Raw genomic sequence first — 19,987 nt, forward strand, 5'->3', positions numbered from 1 at the left:
CTTCTTAGATAAAATATGCAATCATGAAATATTTTTGTTTCATAAGAAATTAATGAGTGAAAGCAGAGCCAAGATGGCAGATCAAAGATAGGGACTTGTCTAAGCTCTCTCTTAAATTCCTCCAAATACCTTTAAATAATGACTCTAAACAAATTCTAAAGTAATGGAACTCACAAAAAGACTGAGTGAAATAATTGTGCTACATCTACAAATTATAAATTCAGCAATACACACACACACACACACACACACATGTAATTTGAATATGACCAGTGTAAAGATGTATTTTGTTTGGCTATGCATACTGGTTGTGAGGGTTCTGATTTTCTTTCTTTTTGAGGGGATGAACTAGAAAATAAATGCTTGTTAATTGTTAAATATATTTTAAAAAATCTATCATCAGCTATATTTATAAAATACATGTTTATATATTGGTTGTATATGAGGGGGTTCATGGCAGATGCTATTTTGTTGAGCTGTTTCAATCGTGCCTCACTATTCATGACCTATTTGGGCTTTTCTTGACAAAGATAATGAAGCAGTTTGCCTTTTCCTTCTCCAGTGACTAATGGGAAACTAGAAACTGAATGAAATTCACAGAGAATTAAATGTGACAAAGATTTGAGTTTCTGATTAATAATTAAGGATTATCTTAATTTGTGATTCAGAAGCTATTATTTGATTTTTATTAATTTATTAATATTTATATAAAATTTATTAATAATTATATTATATATATATATATATATAATTATATAAAATTTCATGGGGCAGCTAAGTGATGTAGTGGATAGAACACCAGCCCTGAAGTCAGAAGAACCTGAATTCAAATCATGTCTCAGACACTTAACACTTCCTGGCTGTGTGACCCAAAAGTAGAATTTAAAGTAAGCCAAGATCTTTTCTTTTATTTCAAGGATAATTAGCTGATTGATATAACAATGAATATAATTTTGACTAAATCTCTAAAGAAAGAGAGATTGAAACAAACACAGAGACAGAAAGAGGCCAAAAGAAGAAAAACATAAAGTTGAGACGACAAAATCTTTTCCTTCCAAAAAGAGTATTGATGACTGAAGGGACGCTACATTCAAAGTCAAAATCCATGGGAAAAATCAGGATAGTCTGAGATGATCTATTCTAAAAGTGAGAGAGAACTAGTATCAATCTGCCAATTTGTCCTGCATAGCAATAATTACTGGTAATATTGAGACTATTTTACTCCACAATTTTGTGAACAAAGTACTTTTTAAGTCTCAAAGTATCATATATGTATATATATATATATATATATATATATATATATATATATATATGTCATTAAAGGATCATAGATTATCAGAGGTGGAAAGGAATTAAGTAGTCTAACCTGTAAGTAAAAAAATAATCTCCTCTATAATGAATAGTCATAATAAGGAAATGTTAAGTAAATAATCAAACATGATCATCCAGTTTTAGCATCAAGTGAGGGGACATGTACTAATTTATAAGTAAACATACTATTTTGATGCAGTTTCAATTATTATGAATTTTTCTCTTACAGCAACAAATTTCCTTTTGCTGCTTTATCACTCCTATTTTTTGTCTTTTGGATCCAAAACAAGAATCCAGGATCACATAGATAGTATGTGTCAGAGTTGTTCTAAATTCTGAGGTTGGCCTTTTATCTACTATGTGTACTACCTCTTTAAATTAATATATATATATATATATATATATATATACATATATATATATATATATATATGTTTCAATATTTTTACAGAAATTACAGAAATTTATTGGCTTAAACTTCACAGGTTCCAAATTATAATATTTGCTTTTTTCAATGTTCTTATTCCCTATTGTATATCAAAGGCCAACTAGAATGATTTAGCAATTATGTCAGCCAGTTTTCTTTTCTTTTCTTTTTATTTTTGGATTCAATCAGGTAGTTCAATTCTTTCATTGTGACCTTGGACAATCCACCTTATATCTCTGGAGCTTTAGTTTTCTCATCTAAAAAATGAGAGTTCTGAACTAGATGATATCTAATTTCCTTTGAATTCAGAATCTTTGATCCTATGAATCTATGAATCAAATCAATAAACATTTATTGAGTGTTTAAACTATGTTCAAGGGACTGGGTTCAGTGTTAGTGGTACAAAGAAAAAGCATGCTAGTCCCCTCCCTCAAAAACCTTACTTTCCACTAGAGTGATATAAAGCATTTATACAGATAAACAAATGCAAATTACATTCCAAGTCAATAGAGTGGGGAAAGGAGGAACAATTTGAGAAATCAAAGAATAGCCTTCAAAGTAGAATGGATCTCAGAAGCCATCACAGACAAACCTTTTATTTTACAGATGAGAAAACTAAGGCCCATGAAGGTTAATCTCACACAATAGCAAATCTCAGAGATAGGATCTGAATCCCCTTCCGTGGATTCCTGACTTCACTTAACACTGAGAGTTGAAGAAAAGTATTCTAAGAGGTAATGGTAAGTAAGAACAATATTTTTCACATTAGAATTGGTCTACGCCAAAGCACAGAAGCCCTGGAATGTTATGGATGGGAAATGAGGTCAAGTGACTTGAATCCCCATTCAGTGCAGTATCTTAAACAGAGTAAATTACAAATATAATATTTTAAATTTATAAATATTATGAATATTTAATAATATATATTATAAATATTTGTTAATTGACTTATTTAATCAGCAAACCCACTAGGGGCAACTAGATTATTTTCTATTTACTTATCTTGGATATCAATCTCTATTAGCTTCATATTACCTATTTTTCTAGGACAAAAATAATTTTCCTTTGCAGATGAAACCGAATTAAAATAGTAACTGAGAAGCCTTTCTGTTCTTTGTTACTGATACTTTCTTACTGTTCTCAGTAATCGCCTTGAGAAATAGGCTTATGTCTACTTTGGTCTTCAATCTCTTCCCAACCCCTCTTAGCTAAATAAAACTTTTTGTTGCCCTTAGATTTCCTTACCAGGCTTGAATCATTTAGTTTATCTTTATCCATTATATTCTGACAGAACTAAGTCACAATTCTATAATCAGTCTGTTACTTGACATTATTTCTTTTTTTTTTTTTTTTTTTTTGGTTGTTGTTTTTTGGTATGTCTTGATTAAAACATAAGCAGGTTAGTGAGTTCTCTATGCATATGTAACAGTAACATTAGACCACTCCATTTTTTCCAGCTCATTGATTTTCTTCTTCCCTTTACATCTTCATAATTTCATTTTAAATAGCTCCCATTACACTTGGGCTGACTTCCTTACAAAAATTTGGTCCAAGTTATCCTGATTATCCTTTCTCTGACCTTTAAAACCTGCTCTCCTCAAATTCAGGGCATATGTTTTAGCCTATTCCCATCTTTCCTCTATAACAAGTACTAAGATGTAACATTGTATCTTTCCCAGCTATTAGATGCTCCTTGTTAATAAGTATCATCACATCCCAAACAGAATTACTGTTGCAATAGCTAATCTAGCTTTTGAAGGAGAAAATTATAATGAAAGAAGGTCAAGAAATTAATAACTTTTCCTGCTTTTAGAAGAGTGAATGTCCTAGGAGATACACCGAAAGTTGAAGTTCCAGATAATTATAATATCAGTTCTTCCAGCCTTCTTGATCTGTTCCCTAAACTTTTTGTCTTTCTCTTTTTCTTCATAGGATCTTGTTGAGCATATGTCTTTTGTTTCTGCCTCTACTAATCCACAATACATGCCATCCTTCACTCTCCTTCTTCCCAATCCTGCCACACACAGTCACCCTGGGTGATTCCTGAATGTCTGTAGCCTTTATAAATTTGTTCTCCCAACTCCCAATGGCCCCAGCTGGTCAGGCCCCTCATAGTGCCAACAGATTTGCCACCATGGGGTTCTTGTGGTATTTATTAGTGACTCAAGGCTGTACACTGAGATATATTACCCAGTATCAATCCCTAGTTAAACTTATTGGTATCTTCCTTAGATCACTGATTGTCCCAGTGATTGAAGTCCCACTATCATTTAATTAAATTCCTTATTCCTAAGCTTCTGGTTACTTGATCTTCTCAACTTTCAAAACTCATAGTGTTGAAACATCATCCATTCCATCTCATGTCCAAAGCACTTTCAATTAAGTGCAAGAATGAATAGATACAATAGGCCAAACATTATCACATACCACATGGCAGCACCTCTCTGAAAATAAGAATTTTGTCCTCCTCACTAGAGACAGAACAATTTGGTCAATGAATGCTCTTCATATACACATATAGTTTTATGTCAGTTGTCAATCAAAAGACTTCTTTTTATCATACTGTAAATGGATGCGTAACAGTTACCAAAAAATAAAAACCCAGCATATGCCTGAAATAGAGTTGGGTTCATACATTCTGTGACATTGTGAGCCTTCCAAAGTAGTTCACTAAACATTCCCATGGAGAGTTACATCAGACAGAACATGCCATACAGGTTTCTAAAAACTGAGTCTCGTTGGCCAGTCTCTCAGTAAGTTATATTTTCATAATATATATATAGACATAAGTCCTATAGTACCAAGTTTCAGCGATATCTGTAAATTTAAATTTGTCTCTTCTCATAAGAATCCCTAATCCTAATTCATTTTGCTTGTTGCTTGCATTTTGGGCATTTATCCATAAACATCTTTTGTGGATGGATTTTTTTGGTCTGATATGTTTATGAGACTATGAAATCTAGCTTGTAATAAAAGGAATAAATGCATGAAATGCATGAATTTCTATCTGTTGGTACAAGACTAAGGGCTGAAATAAGTCTGAAATTGGATATATTTATGATTTTGTATACAGTGAAATCAGCAGTAAAAACTGCTATTGTGGAAGATACACCTCTCCAAGAGAAAAAATATTTGTATTAATTATAGTGTATGGTAACCCTTTTGCTTGCTTATTAAGAGTATGTTGGAGGAATATTTCTTGTCATTTATTTTGCTATGCTTGCCTTTTACTTTGAATTAATGTGTCTTCTGCTTGATCTAGTGAAAGAAAATACATTGATGGAAACTCATGAGTTATAATTTTGAAGGGCTATTTGCCTCTATATTGTTTCACACATGGGGTTTTTTTGAGATTGCATATATGACAAAGGTCCTTGGTGAAACATCATTGATACTCCTCCTAGATTTCTATTTTTGAGAACCTACCCATTACAAGGATTTTTCTGATTCCTCCCACATTTTTCTATTATCAAACAGTAGGGATTTCTGATGTAGTTTTTATTGACTTGATCAATTTTTAATTAGAATTATTATACTATTATGTTTCAAGACATCAATCATGTATTATTGTTTATCAGTATTCTTGAATTGTTAACATGCTTATAATTACTAGGCTAAATGGTATCATGGCTATTCAACTACTGGAAAGTTAATATAGAATTATGAGATTGGATCTTTATTACAGATAATTAGTTTGGAGAATATTCAACAGCTATAATGATCATGCTATAATTCACAGGGCTTAAGCTATTATATGGCTTTATATGGTATATAATAGATACTCTAGAATAATTAAAAGATCATATAAGAATGTAAAGAAAAAAATAGCAAATCCATTATGTAAATTGTCTTAAAAAATAATGTATTCCAGAATACTTAAACTTATTATTATCTTCCATCATTGACGAAGAGAAGATAGGAATGTAAATACTTAATGATAATCCAACAGAGGATTGTAGGTGATATAAGGGATCTGATAACCAAAGCAACACCACTCTGAGGTGTTTGTAATTCAGAAATTTCATCCCCAGTAGTTCATGATTCAAGTAAAAATGAAATTATAGAAACTTATGATATAGGGCCAGCATTGTCCTCATAACCATATAATGTGGTGTACTTAGCTAGGACCTATAAGCCTAAGGTTTGTACAAAGGTACAAAGGTACAAAGACCTATTGTAGAAATCTGTCTTTCTTTCCAGGAAAGCATCCTTTCCTATACATTGATAGTTACCTTGATAATAATACAACAGTGGCAGAGAATTGAGATATAAAAATAATATAATTCCTCAGATGCCTCACTTTAACTTTTTTTGTTGTTGTTGAGGCAGTTGGGGTTAAGTGACTTGCCAAGGGTCATACAGCTAGGAAGTACTCTATCCATTGCACCACCTAACTGCCCCTCACTAACTTTCTATGCTTCCTCCAAACGTACAGTGTTGAATATTTGAGGAAATTAAATGAGTAACCTCTGGGTTCAGTGACTACTCAGGAAAAGAAAATGCTTCATTCGTTAATACATTTTAACAAAAAGGATAGAAGCTACTAACTTTCTGATACCAAAAAATGTACAAAATCTATTTCAGAAGTTAATAGTCAAAGAATCAGTTAGTGTTGAGTAAACAAATAAGTAGCCATGGATTGGTATATGGTAATAATATTTGAAAGCACCTGATGATGACTAAAGAGCAAGCACAATTAGATTGTGCAGAGCTGATGTGTTTTGGTGAGAAGATTCAGTATCAGCATAGCAGTAAGAGAAAGGCCAGCAATCAAGCAAAACAAATTGCAACTATTTAAAAAAAAATCCTCAGATATCATGATTGAGACTAAATGAAAGGCATACTGCATGAATATAACGGAACTTAAGAAGAATTTCAGGAAATCATTCAAATAAGAGTTTGAGTGGCAAGAGGGAGAATGAGAGACAAGGAGAGAAAAAGAAAGCACTTCTTAATGATAGCAGCAGAGTAAAAAGAAGTTCAAAAGCTATAGCTTTTCTAGTTAGCTGGCTAGATTCAGTTGTCTGAGGTCATGAATCATAAAAGAAATAGCCTGAGGCTATGATGCTTTCAAGCCTGTGACCCTGGCACTTATAGCAGGAGCTCAACAGAAAAAAACACAACAATTAAAGACCTGTCCTACATGCCTGGAACAATATTCTTCCTGACCGGTGTGTGGAAATTCTAATTTCCTTCAATATTTATCTCAAATTCCACCTTCCTTAGAGGGCCTTTCTCAGTCTTTTCAGATGCCAGTGATTCCTCTCTTATTATTTATCTACTTTATAGGTAGAGCAAGATATATCTATTTATGAACATGTTATCTGCTCCATTTGAATGTAAGCTCCTTGAAGATATGAATTTATTTTATTTTTTTTCTTTCTATCCCTAGCACTTAGCATAATACTTGGCACATGAATCTTAAAAATTGCTGGATTAATTGATTAATCAGACATCTGATCTATTTTGTCCCTATATGTGTGCTTATGTCTAAATTACCTATTCATAAATAATTCACGCCTTAAAGTATGTTCCTTAGACATGCATGTCCCTTGTGTCCCCCACCTCCAATTAGTAATATGCTACTTGGTGAGAGAATATATGACTTGGTGTGGGGGGCAGGGAGTAAGGTCTACAAGATTTTATCTTACACAACCTGAGCAATAAAAGTTTCCTTCCAAAGCATTTCACCATTCTGCAGCTCCAATGTCCAGTGCTAAAGGTCTTCTTACCAAATGTTATTTTTAATGACTAGTCCAACATTACAATGTAGTTTGCTTCTTTGAGAAATTTTGTTCAATCCATGATATGCATGAACATGAGATAATGTTTTAAGATGAAATTCAAGGTTATAAATATACCCCAATTGATATAATAATATTAGTTTCATTTGTCATAGAATATGGAAAGCAAGAATAAAGATGATTTTAATTTTCTGCCTTATGAGCATGACCAATACTACCAATGTTGCTGCTTTTCACACCCCTTCATTCCCACTTCCTATTGAAAAGCATCCAGCTAGTGTTTTACCAAATCCCCCCCGCAAAGAAAAGACTGATGTAGGTAGTGCTTTATTACATTTAAATATGTATACGACAGAGACCCAGCATCTCCATGTGATTCATGAGGATGCCAGCTTTGACTTTAAATCAGAGAATTGTCTTAGCAATTTTTGCCAGGCTCCTTTTACCTCCTTATTCCTCAGACTATAAATCATAGGATTCAACATTGGTGTTAAAAGGGCATAGAACAGTGTGATCATCTTCTCCTGAAGAATATTGGGGCTTGAATGAGGCTGAATGTAAATGAAGATTGCCATTCCATAGCACAAAGCTACCACTGTCAGGTGCGAGGCACAGGTATGAAAGGCTTTCTTCCTCCCCTCAGTGGACTGGATCTTCAGGATAGTGGTGATGATCTGAATATAGGACAGCAGAACAAGGCAGAATGGGGTCATGAGCAGGACAATGCTGGAGACAGTAATTGCAACTTCATTGGAGGAAGTATCCACACAGGCAAGCCTAACCAAAGCTAAAATTTCACATGCTATATGGTCAATGACATTGTTTGTGCACATAGGCAACTGGAAGGTAAAAACTGTATGCAATGCAGAATTGAGAGAACCACCAACCCAAGAAGCAGCCATCAGTCTGGCACATAACCCTCCATGCATGATGGCTGAGTAGCGCAAGGGGTCACACACTGCCACATACCGGTCATAAGACATTACTGCCAGCAATACAAATTCTGTTCCACCCATGGCTAGGGAGAAAAATAACTGTGCTGCACAACTTACATAAGGAATTGTTTTCTGCTCTTTCAAGAAGTGGGTCAACAGCTGAGGTACAATGCTGGTAGCATAAGAGACATCAACAAGGGAGAGATTGGTAAGAAAGAAGTACATGGGAGTGTGGAGATGAGTGTCCAGCCTGATTAGGAGGATTATAAGAAAGTTTCCCAGCACAGTCAAAAGGTACATGGACAGAAACAGGACGAAGAGTAAGACCTGAGTACCCCAGTCACTAGACAGGCCCAGGAGAAAGAATTCATTCACCCACGTCTGGTTATTAATGGTTTCCATTAAATTGGGAGGGTAATCTGCAGGGAGAGGAAAAAATAACAGGAGCCATTCAGTTAGGGAAAAACAAAGAATGGGAAAGATTTTAAAAGAAATATATTTTCCCATTTGGAAAACTATGTAACTTGAGGTAACTCTGCTACTTTGAATAGAGAGCTATTGAGAATAAATAAATGAATGCTCATGACATAATGTCACCAATTGTAAGAAATACTCAAGTGGAACCAGATTAACACTCTAAGGGGATATTGCCAAGGAGGTTGAATATTGAATGGGGATATGATTAGATGATTTTTAAAGTCCTTTTTGATTCTACAAGTTTGGTACCACTTTGGGTTAGCTATAACTTATTATATTTCCATGAACTGAACTCTTAACCATGATCTGCTTACCTTCCCCTGTTTAGTCAAGCCCATCACTTCCCATCTCTTCCGTGATCTTCTTCAATCAATTGTCCCCTCTTTCAAGTATCCTCAATGGATTCCTCTTTACTGACTATGTCTTTAGCCCACAAACATTGAGTTTCCATTGTGGTAAAAATAGTCTCCTATATCTTGAAACCATTCTGTTTCTCTTCACTTCTAGAAATGACAGTCTAAACAATCATTACTTATACTTTCTTACATTGCACATTGAGCAATTTGGCTTCCAGGCAAACCACTCCACTATAATATCCCCTCCCTCCAAAGTTATGGCATGTATAATATAGTTAAAAGAACAATAGACATGAAGATAATGCAATTTGAACTGAAGTGATTCTATTAATCCAATGATTTTTATTCAGTTCTTATTATCCTCAGTAATATTTGCCACAGTGAATCACCATGTCCTTGCTCTTTTTTCTTCCTGTAATTTTTATTTTTCTCCTACCTTTCAGACTACTTCTTTGTCTCCTTCATTATTTAGCTGTTCCTCCATATTTTATGATTTACTATCCCTGTATAATTTTAAATGTGAGTATTCCCCAAAGTTACATCCATGGCTCTAGTCTCTTATCTACATACATTTTCTCCTAGTGATCACAACCATTCTTGCATTTGTCAATTCTGGATTGTATTATGTATAAAAAAAAAAAAAAAAACAACTTTAATATATTTAACTACCAACTTCATTTCTCATAGCACTTCTAATTTATATTTCCAAATATCTCCTGAAAATTTCTGCTGACATGTCTCACTGACACCTCTTATTTAGTAAGACCAAAGCTGTACTTTTTTTTTTTATTTAAAACCTATTTCTGTTAATGACATCACCATACTATCAATCATCTAGACTTAATTTATCAGAATCATGATTAAATCTTCTTCATTCCATTTGTTTAATAAGATGTCATGTGATCTATTATGTTATTTCCTCTTGTTTTTCATTGCCATGGCAACCACCATATCACCATTATCATTTTTAGGCATTTCGAAAGTCTTCTAACTGGTTTGGCTACTTTTACTCTCTTACTCATCAAAAACATTCTTCATCTCATATCGCTGCCTGAATAATTTTACTCATCATTTTGATTTTTTTTTCCAAAAAAAATTGTAAGTCCCTCTTGACTTTCAAAGAAATTTGTGATACTGGTATTCCAAGCCCCAATCTGAGTTAAATCTATCTTCCTAGCCCTATATTTTAATCCAATAATCCAATAAATCCTATTTCTATGTCTTTTTTCACTCTGTCTTCCTTTATTTCCTCTGTCCTCCATACATAAGATATACACCTCCATCTCCATTTACTGAAATCTTTCCCTTCCTTCAAGATCCAATTGCAGTGCCATCTTTTCCTTAAAGTCCCTTCTGAATCCTTTCGCTAAAAGTGATCTCCCTCTGAAATTGTTTATAGCACTTTTTGGAATACCTCATTTTCCCTAGTATCATAATTACAAATGTATATGTCTTTTTCCCCATTAGGCTTCTAATATATGAGGTCTAAGTCATAGCCATCTTTGTATCCCAAGTGCTTAAGCTGGTATTTTAGGCATTTGTGAATGCTTAGTGTTTGCCAAATCTAATTTCTATGAATCTTTTTCATTTTTCTGATGAAAATAATAAAATCTAACATTTATATAGCCCTTTTAAGGTTGCAAAAACTTTAACATAGAACCATTTAATCCTCACAGTTACCCTCTGAGATAGAGCTTATTCTTAAACCCATTTTGTAAATGGCTTAGTTGTTCACTGCTGAAAGGATATTCTAAAAAATAGTCACAAAGAAGATAAGCTGAGAATGACTACTAATGTTCAAAACTATAGTTAAAATGTAGTAAATAAAATATGATTTTTATTTCTAACTTTATTCTCTGTGTGTATCAGTCTATAGTACTTCATTTCTATAACAGTGTGAAACAAAAAAACTTGGCGGTTGGGATATTTTATAAACCTACTTGGACAAATGGTTCCTAATTATAGATACTAGACTTAGAAGAAACCCAGTCTGATAACCTCATTTTCCAGATGAATAAACTGAGACCCAGATTGCTAATGCAACTCTTCTATATTTATATATGTAAAGAGGGACAAATAAATTATTCAGACCCAGGTTTTCTGCTTCCAATTCCTGTGGTCTTTCCACTACATCTACAATTCAGTTTATTTGACCTTCTTTCACTGCCAACTAAATAACTAAAAATCAAGGAACTTGAGTAAACAAGGAGGCAGAAGAAATAAGTCCATCTTGTTTATCCTTGATCCCATTCCAGGGGAACAGAGGAAACTTGAATATGAAGTCAGGAGACTTGAGATAAATCCTAACTGGAAAATTCCTATATACATCATTTTACAGGAAGCTTATTTCTCCCTTTTGAGCCTCAATATCTTTGTATATAAAGTGAGAGGTATGGAATAAACAATGCATATTCATGTCTGGAGTCACAAAATTAACTAGTTTCAAGGGTAGAATTTAAAAGCAGGACTCAAGTCCAGGCTCTGTTTTACTACATCCCTTCTCTAAATAAAATAATCTTTAGGGACCATATAAATCCAAATCTATCATCTAAATCTTGATACCGCTGAAATTCAATGCATAGCCCAACTCTCATTATTGGGCTAAACAAAAAACAACACTGGTGATTGCAAGATAATCTTTTCCTAGAAATGCATCTATTTATTCATTATTCCAGAAGTCACAGACATTTCAATGTCAACCACTTCATTATATCTACCTAAACTTCTGTTCTTTCTCATTACCAAATCCCAGTGTTTGTCTCATCAAAATTTATTTTTAAAATTCCTCAACTATCCTTTGTAAAATCTTCACTGGATTGCCAAGAAACTTTTCACCACTTGTACACTTTACAAGTATTCAAAGAAGGAGCATAACCTTAAATTCTAGTACCTAAAAGTAAATGTTATAGATAAGGTCCTAGTAACCTCAGTTATTTGGGGGGTGAAATTATACAGCAGAGAAGAGGACCTTATATTTTGTAACTCTTTTACAATGCAATGGCTGCTTACATAGCATAGCTCAAGGCATCCCTGAAAGGCGTATCTTGCTATCATTTTTCCTTTACCTCCAAATTTTGCTAAATATTCCTAAAATCACTATTCATTTGATGCAATTACTAGTCAACTCTTCTGCTTAACTCTTGTCTATTACTAAATAAATTATCTGTAATGACTATTCTAAACCTACTCCAGCTTCCTAAAAGTTGAAATCTCATTTCTTTTTGTAAGCTGATGGCCTATCTCATAATTTGTCAATAAAATCAAAACCCAAAACTTCAAACCCAGATAATAGCTGGCTATTCCACTTCTTGCTCCCTGTTCTTTCCATCCATGTACATTATGGAGCTTTTAATTATTTTGTTCTAAAAAATATATTATCATATTAATTTTTTGAAGATTAGTCTTTGAGAAGAGAAACAAAACTATATATTGTGGTGTTGTAAAAGTTGAGTGTTCCAAAATTAAAAGGGATTGATAGGCCATTGATAATAATAGCTAACATTCATATAGGTCTAAAGTTTATGAAGTTTACTTTATCCTAACCCTACTTAACAGTACCCAGTACAATAATGAATTTTTTTTTTCTAGACTGGATTTTGAATAGTTTTTACTCAATTACAAAATTAAATGGAAATGTCTATCACTCTGGTTCAATAAGAATATTATATATCAAAGATCCTCTACCTTACTATTCCTTACTATATTACATCATAATATTCTGTGGATACTCAAGCTGTTTTGATTTTTTTTTTTTTTCATTTTCCATAAAAAGCTGAATAAGCAAACTAATCTAGGAAGGGGGGAAAAAAAGGAATAGGAAAAGGATCTTCAATGCCCTATCTGCTCATGAAGCTTCAATTAGCGATTCTCCCCATTCCTTATTTCTTTTTATACTGTGAAAAACACACCCAAATAATTTTAATCAGGACAACTGGATGATTGAAGTTAATAATTCTTCAACCTACTCAACTGGACTGCAAATCCAAAGGATTGAGGATGAGCTTAAAAAAAAAAAAAAAAAAAAAAAAAAAAAAGCTGGACCTTGAATTTGTAAGAAGAAGAAAAGGAGAGAAAAAGATGGAAAGGAAAGGAAAATATGCTTTAAATAAAGAATGGGACTGAGAATTTTACAGGCATGTTACCTATTAATTATCAATAAAATTACCTATAATTAAATTCTGGATGTTAGGATGCTTGCAAAAAATTTTTGCATCATCTTTTTGGCAGTCTTTCTGGCCTTAAATCTATTTATTTATCTTTATCAGAAGTCTCAACTTTCCAGGATGAAGGCAGCAAAAAGAGTTACATTTTATAATTTTAAAAAACAGGATAAAATTATTAGTGAAATTCATTCCCAAAAAATTATTAGTGAAATTCATTCCCAAACCTTGAAAGATTGGGGAAGACAGACTTGAAAGAGGATGAAGAGCACATGAAGTCCAGTTCAATAGTTTGAACATATAGTTCTCTCATTTTGGTAAAAACAACAGTCTCTTACACACACACACATACACACACACATCAGCATCATAAACTACCAAAAGAAATACCCACCTTCAGATATAGAAAGATTCTTCTGACTCACAAAGGAGAAAAAAATTGACTGTAATGGATAATTAACTGCTCTGTAATGGGCAGGAACATTTGCATCAACCAGGCTTTGGGGAATAGAGAATTCCAAAAGCACTTAGGTTAGTGATGTTTCCAAGATCTGAGTTTGACATCCTGTGAGGGCAATTAATGTGCCCTCTTCAGGATCTTGTTATCTTCTTATATGATTTCATTGAACTGACTTCCTATACTAGACTCCATTTTCTAAAATAGGACAGTTTATCAAAGTGGACTCTCTAGAACGTCATGTTTTATTTTGGTTTCATGTCTTTTTTTTTTTTTTTTAACCTTCTTCCTCCCTCATTAGACAGCTTGGACATTCTCCTACAGTTTACTTTCATTTTGCAACTTCTCAGAAATTCCCTCTTTATTCTTTTCTTCATTGTGAGGCAACAGTCTAATTGTGTAACATATTCTAGAGATGAGAGTCATGGGAACTAGTTTCTAGTCTCAGTTCTGTAGAGGGCTGGAACTCTGAAAAGGTGTACTTGAATCTAGATCAGCATGGTGCTTATAGTTAAGTACCTATTTAATGTGAGATAATGGCTTTCTATGGTGATGTAATGTTTTCAAGTGCTCAGTGTGGTATAGTGATGTAATTGTACTGAAGTATTTAAGGGCTGGAACAACTGGGAATGCTCTCTCAACCACAGTTCTCAGCCACAGACACAAGAGAAGATGCCAGATTCCAGACTCCATCTTTGACAAGCCATATGGCTTTCCTGCCTCCTTCACTCCTCCACTAAGATTAAGGACTCAGGCTAAACCCGAAATCCTCCAGAGAGCTAGTCCAGACTTTACAAGTTCACACTTTCATGGCTGTTTTGAAAACAGAATATAACAATATATTTTAAAGAGCTTTGCCAAATACTTTTTACTTTACAATTTTTCTTAATACTCTATCTTAGAAACTTAAGAAAAAAATATATAACAAAATTGTTTATTTTACTTTTATGATCTTCTTGATCTATTGTTTGTTTAAGAATTCTCTACTTAGCCATATATGCAAAAAGTATCTTTCTATGATGTCAATTACTTTATTATTTCAAATATCTCTGGCCCCGTTTAAGTCATGAAGTTAGAGATCCATAGTATGCATCTGTGTCTCTAGATTTATAGCCTTTTTATTTTTACTGTCTATTCAATGCATATAAGAAAAAGGCTAGGAATGCATTGAGTTATATTTTTCATTGTTGGAGAAAACATTGAGATGGGATCACAGATCAGTTTGAATATTTAAAAAACAATGGTTCTCTATTATGGAATTGCATGACTTTAGTACTTTCTTTTCTCCCCACCTTGGATCACAATGTTGGTTGTTGCCAATCTTTATATCATTTTGCCTATTGTCATTTCTCATACATAAAGTCTGATGGAATGTGGTATATGAGGAAGCAATAGCACAAAGAATTATATATCTTCAGAGATAAAAGAGATCTTAAAGGACTTATGATCATCACTAATCCTCATTTTTAAAATTTGGTTGAGAGCTACTGCTTTGAATTAACTGTAGGAAGTATGGTGTGGTAGTAATAACAGTTGGTCTAGAGACTGACTCAATGCAGCTTCACTTAGCCCCATGATTGCAATTAGTGTCCTTTAGTCTTCATGAACAAAAGGATAAATGTGTGCATTAAATAAATAACATAAACACAAAACAATAAGATTTATTTCCCAATGGTAAATGGTGAAAATATATGAACAATTTTCAAAAAAAAAAATTTGAAAATAATGAACATTTCAAAACATATTGCAAATCACTAATAATAATGAATAATTAAAATTACCCTGATGCTTTATCTTCCAATCTAAAAATTGATAAAGATGGGAAAAAATGGAAATACTCAACATTGGAGGGACTGTGGGAAGACAAAGCACACTAAAGCCCCATTGCCAGAGTGATTAATTGATTCAGTCATACCAGAAAATTATTTGGAATTGGGCAAAAAAGTTAATTAACCTTCAATATCTTTTGACCCAATAATATCTTCTACTGAGCATAAACCCCCCCAAAGTCATGAAAGACATAAAAAATTTGTTATCATAAACAAAAATACTTATAGTAGTAGTCTGGTGGTACAGAATTGGAAACAAAATAGGTAGATATCCATCATTTGGGAAAGGGCTAAAAGGAAATCTTATATATGAGAATCAGTTTGATATGTATAGAGATCTAGTCTCAGAATCTGTTTAAAATTGGGATATATTAACTATTTAATAACTGACATGGCATTTAACCTCTCTTTGCCCTATTCTTAGGGTCATAGGTTAATAGATCTGAAATTGGAAGGGTCCTTAAAAGCCAGCTTTTTACAGTTGAGAAACTAAAGCAGAGGTAAAAATTACTTGCCAAAGTTTACACAAGTAGTGAATGGCAGAGCTGGAATTTGAACTTAAATCTTCTGACTGCAAATCCAACATACTTTCCACTGCATCACATCTCTTTCTCTCCTCCTTCCCCACCCCTCTCCCCCATGTGAATCTCAATCAAGATGACAAATTTTTACTAAGATAAGCACCTACCCTGGGCTAAGCACAGTGCTAAAGGCTGGAGAGACAAAAGAAGGGCCAAAAAAGAAGGGCTTCTAATCAGGGTAACACAATCTAAATGGGTAACAACATGAAAATGATTATGTACAAGCTGCATTGTTGAAGTTTAAGCAGGACCCCAAAAATTTGGGGTTCCAGAACAATGTCACAAAATGTCTCAGAATTTGCAGGCTCGGACCCATCTCCAAGAGAAAGGGCAAAGTTTCTTACAATTGTAATGCCAACTAAAGTGGGCTAAGTTCTAAAAGAAATTAGCAAAGGACTGGGGGCAAGAAGATAAATTTATAGGAAAAATTTAGAAAAACCAGGTGCTTCATGTCACTACTATACTGATTTATAACTTAGAGGTGAAGTTGAAGAGTGGCCTAGTTCTTACTTTGTGCACAGGTATAATACTCACAATTCTCTGGGCAGAACTCATGGGAGAAACCTCCCACAGGTGTTTTTAGGCCTGAAATGTCACTAAGTGGCAAACATCCAATTTTGTTCTATGCCTGTGTGAACTTTAAGCACTTTATTATTGTTGCTCGTTAGTCTTAGAAGCTTTGTTATCATTGACCAACAGGCTTTTACCTGTCAGCCAGCAACATTTGTAGCTGTAGCATGCTGGCCCAAGGCCAGGTGGCCTTAGAGTTATTGCTATATCTCCTCTAGAAGCTGTACCACATTGGGATCATACTACATAAGTTGAGATAAACTTGGAGGGAAGTTACTAGCATTAAAGGAAATGGAAAAGGCTTCTTGTAGAAAATAAGATTTTACACAGTACCTGAAGTCAGAAGATGGAGATGAGAGAGAGAATTCCAGGAATGGGATGAAGCCAGGGAAAATGCACATGATCAAGAGATGGAGTCATGAGAGGAACAGGAAGGAGGTCAGTGTCCCTGAATCACAGAATGAAAAAGAGAGTTCATATAGTCCAACTTTTCTTACATTACTTAAAAGAATAGCATACAGTTTTTAAGTAATTTGTCTAAGAACTCATTTTCCCTGAGATTGATGTTTTTGTAATCATAAATTCAGCCATCTTTTGTCTCAATTTTTACTTAGCCCTTAGGCGATGAATGAACTTTGTCTCAGATAAATTGAGGCCTGCTAAAGACCTTAATTTAGAAAGGCTAAGATTTATCTATTACATTCTAGACCATCAGTCAGTTATCTTGACTTTGTCTTGCCACTGGAGATTGATAACTCTGGAAGAGAGAGTAAGGCTGATGACTTTGTACAACTGCCTCACATAAATCCAATTTGTTCTCAAGTCAAAATTCACCTGCCTTGTGTCTTTGATCCTCTTCAAGAACAAAAGATAGATAATAACAATAGCCAATATGAGAGGCAGAATTTAAACTAGAATACTCTACCTCTAGAGCTCTTTATAAGGTACAATGCTGTGTCTTTACAAAACAAATGCCACTTTACATTGGTAGAAGTTTCCTCACTGGGAGTTCCCTATACCAATGCTTTGTATAGTAAGAAATGAGGGCTTAATAAAATTCACAAAAATTTAGGAAAAGTTATATAAACTGAGGTAGAGTGAATAAAAAAGAATCAAGGAAACAATATGCACAATAACTACAATAGTGTGAATGAAGAGAACTCCAAAAGGAAAGGAAATTTGGAGTACATTTTAACACACATGATTGTTCTGGATAAGAGATCATGAAATTTACTTCCCCCCTCCTCTTCATTTTAGGGACATGAGGAGTTATTAGAATACTATATAGCAATAAGGCTTAGTTGTTTTTCTTTGTTACTAGAATGGGTGTAGTAGTAGAGGAGAAAGAGGTATTTCTTTCCACTCCCTAGAAATAACTGGAATATAAGTTAAAATGAATCAAGGAATATTTTTAAGATGAATGAATGAATGAAATGAATAAAATTCGGGTGCTTAAATTGATTTCTAATATGCATTCCAGCTTTAACATTGAACCGTAATAAGAGATAAAGAATTCTATTTGCACAACTGCTAAGAGAACCAACAGAAGTTAACTTGACATACAGGTCTTACAGTATATGAATTTTATCTGACACTTCACCTAGAAATTATTGCTGTAGCTTCTTGTTTAGAAAGGGAGGCTTTGGTTTTGTGTGTGTGTGTGTGTGTGTGTGTGTGTGTTGGGGTTTGGTTTAGTTTATTTTTTTATGAGGAAAGTTGAGAATATTCCCTTGCAGATAGAAAAATAATCTCAGGGGTTCATACTGAAGATGTAATAATACCATAGATGACTATAATAACTCCATTCTTAATAATAAAAAACTCCCACACAAAATGAACTTGTGGAAACTACTGGTGTTTAAAATTAATTATGAACATGAAAAAATAAAAATAGACAATGAGTTTTACAAGGCTAAATAAAGCCTAACGAATCTAAACAATCATTGTAGAGTGTACCGGTTTTGATAGAGATTTTTTGGTAAAAATGGAGATTAGAAAGAGAAGACTTTAATTGCCCTTATTCAATGTCACCTCCCTGATGGAACCTTCCCTGTTACTGCTAGCCAGAAATTACTTTCTCCCTAGGACTTTCTATTTATGTTTATAATGTATGCTATTATTATATAATTTATTTAGATAAATATGAATCTTATCAAATCTGTCCATCTTTTGAACTTTGCTACTACTATCAGAACACCATCATGCTTAACATTAATCAGGTTCACAAGCATTGTTTTCATTACACAAATCCAATCAATTGCCAAACAGTCATTTCGATTTGGACCCATTTGTCTCTTATTAGTTCCACTCTCTTCATTCACATGGCCACTAGCTTAGTTCAGGCCCTCAAAATCTCTTACTCTATTACAGTAGCCTCTATTTGATCTTCTTTTTTGATCTTAATCATATTCCAGACAAATTTCTACTATATAAAACCCTGCTTTACAGACAACCAAGTTTGACCTATTCTCCAAATGAAGAAAGGAAAAATATCCTGGATCTCCCCAATACTTGGTTTGTAATCATTTCTTTTACACCAAAAACATATTTGTGTGGGAAAATAAGGACTTGTGTATAAGGAAGACATTTGAGATAATTATAACTTTAGCAATTTCTCAAAAAGCAATCCAACTCACTCTTCTTCCCTTCTTAGTTGCCTCCCTAGACAAGTTCCCTCCCAAAATATTTTGTTCATTTTGTATATGTTCTGCATATAATTATATTTGTATATCCTGATTCCCCTAGAAGAATGTAAGTTCCATGAGGAAAATTAATATTGTCTCTGGATCCCCAGGGCTTCGTACAGTACCTAAAAAACACTTAATAAATGCTTGATGAGTCTGCCCATACCTACATTTAAATAGATTGAAAATGCTATAAAGGCAAAGACCTTCTATTTTCTAAAATGTTTACCTCCCTTCATATCTATCATTGTATTCTGAACAAAATTGTTTTTGTATTGAATTTCTATTCTGACAGAGGAGTTCTGAGATGACAAATAGAGCCTAAGCTGGGAAGAGAATGAGAGGACCCTAAGTATAAAACTGAGATGTATATGAACCGATAGGACTCAATTTTTAATCAAAGATACTTTTAAGGCCCAGAGCTAAAACAAATGGTCCCCAAGAAATTGCAAA

The 19,987-nt window shown here is 33.6% G+C and overlaps 2 protein-coding genes across 5 annotated transcripts in view; both read right to left on the bottom strand.

Moving 5' to 3' along the window:
* LOC141542936 (olfactory receptor-like protein OLF3) overlaps positions 1 to 19,987 on the bottom strand; it is a 207,317-nt gene that overhangs the window by 15,555 nt on the left and 171,775 nt on the right. The gene's annotated exons all lie outside the window — the stretch shown is intronic.
* On the bottom strand, positions 7,863 to 9,079 carry LOC141542935 (olfactory receptor-like protein OLF3). Its single transcript, XM_074267657.1, has one exon. It carries the CDS (start codon positions 8,925 to 8,927, stop codon positions 7,863 to 7,865), a length of 1,065 nt encoding a protein of 354 aa, XP_074123758.1. The 5' UTR covers positions 8,928 to 9,079.

Source organism: Sminthopsis crassicaudata, chromosome 5 (genome assembly GCF_048593235.1).
Source record: "Sminthopsis crassicaudata isolate SCR6 chromosome 5, ASM4859323v1, whole genome shotgun sequence".
NCBI lineage: Eukaryota > Metazoa > Chordata > Mammalia > Dasyuromorphia > Dasyuridae > Sminthopsis > Sminthopsis crassicaudata.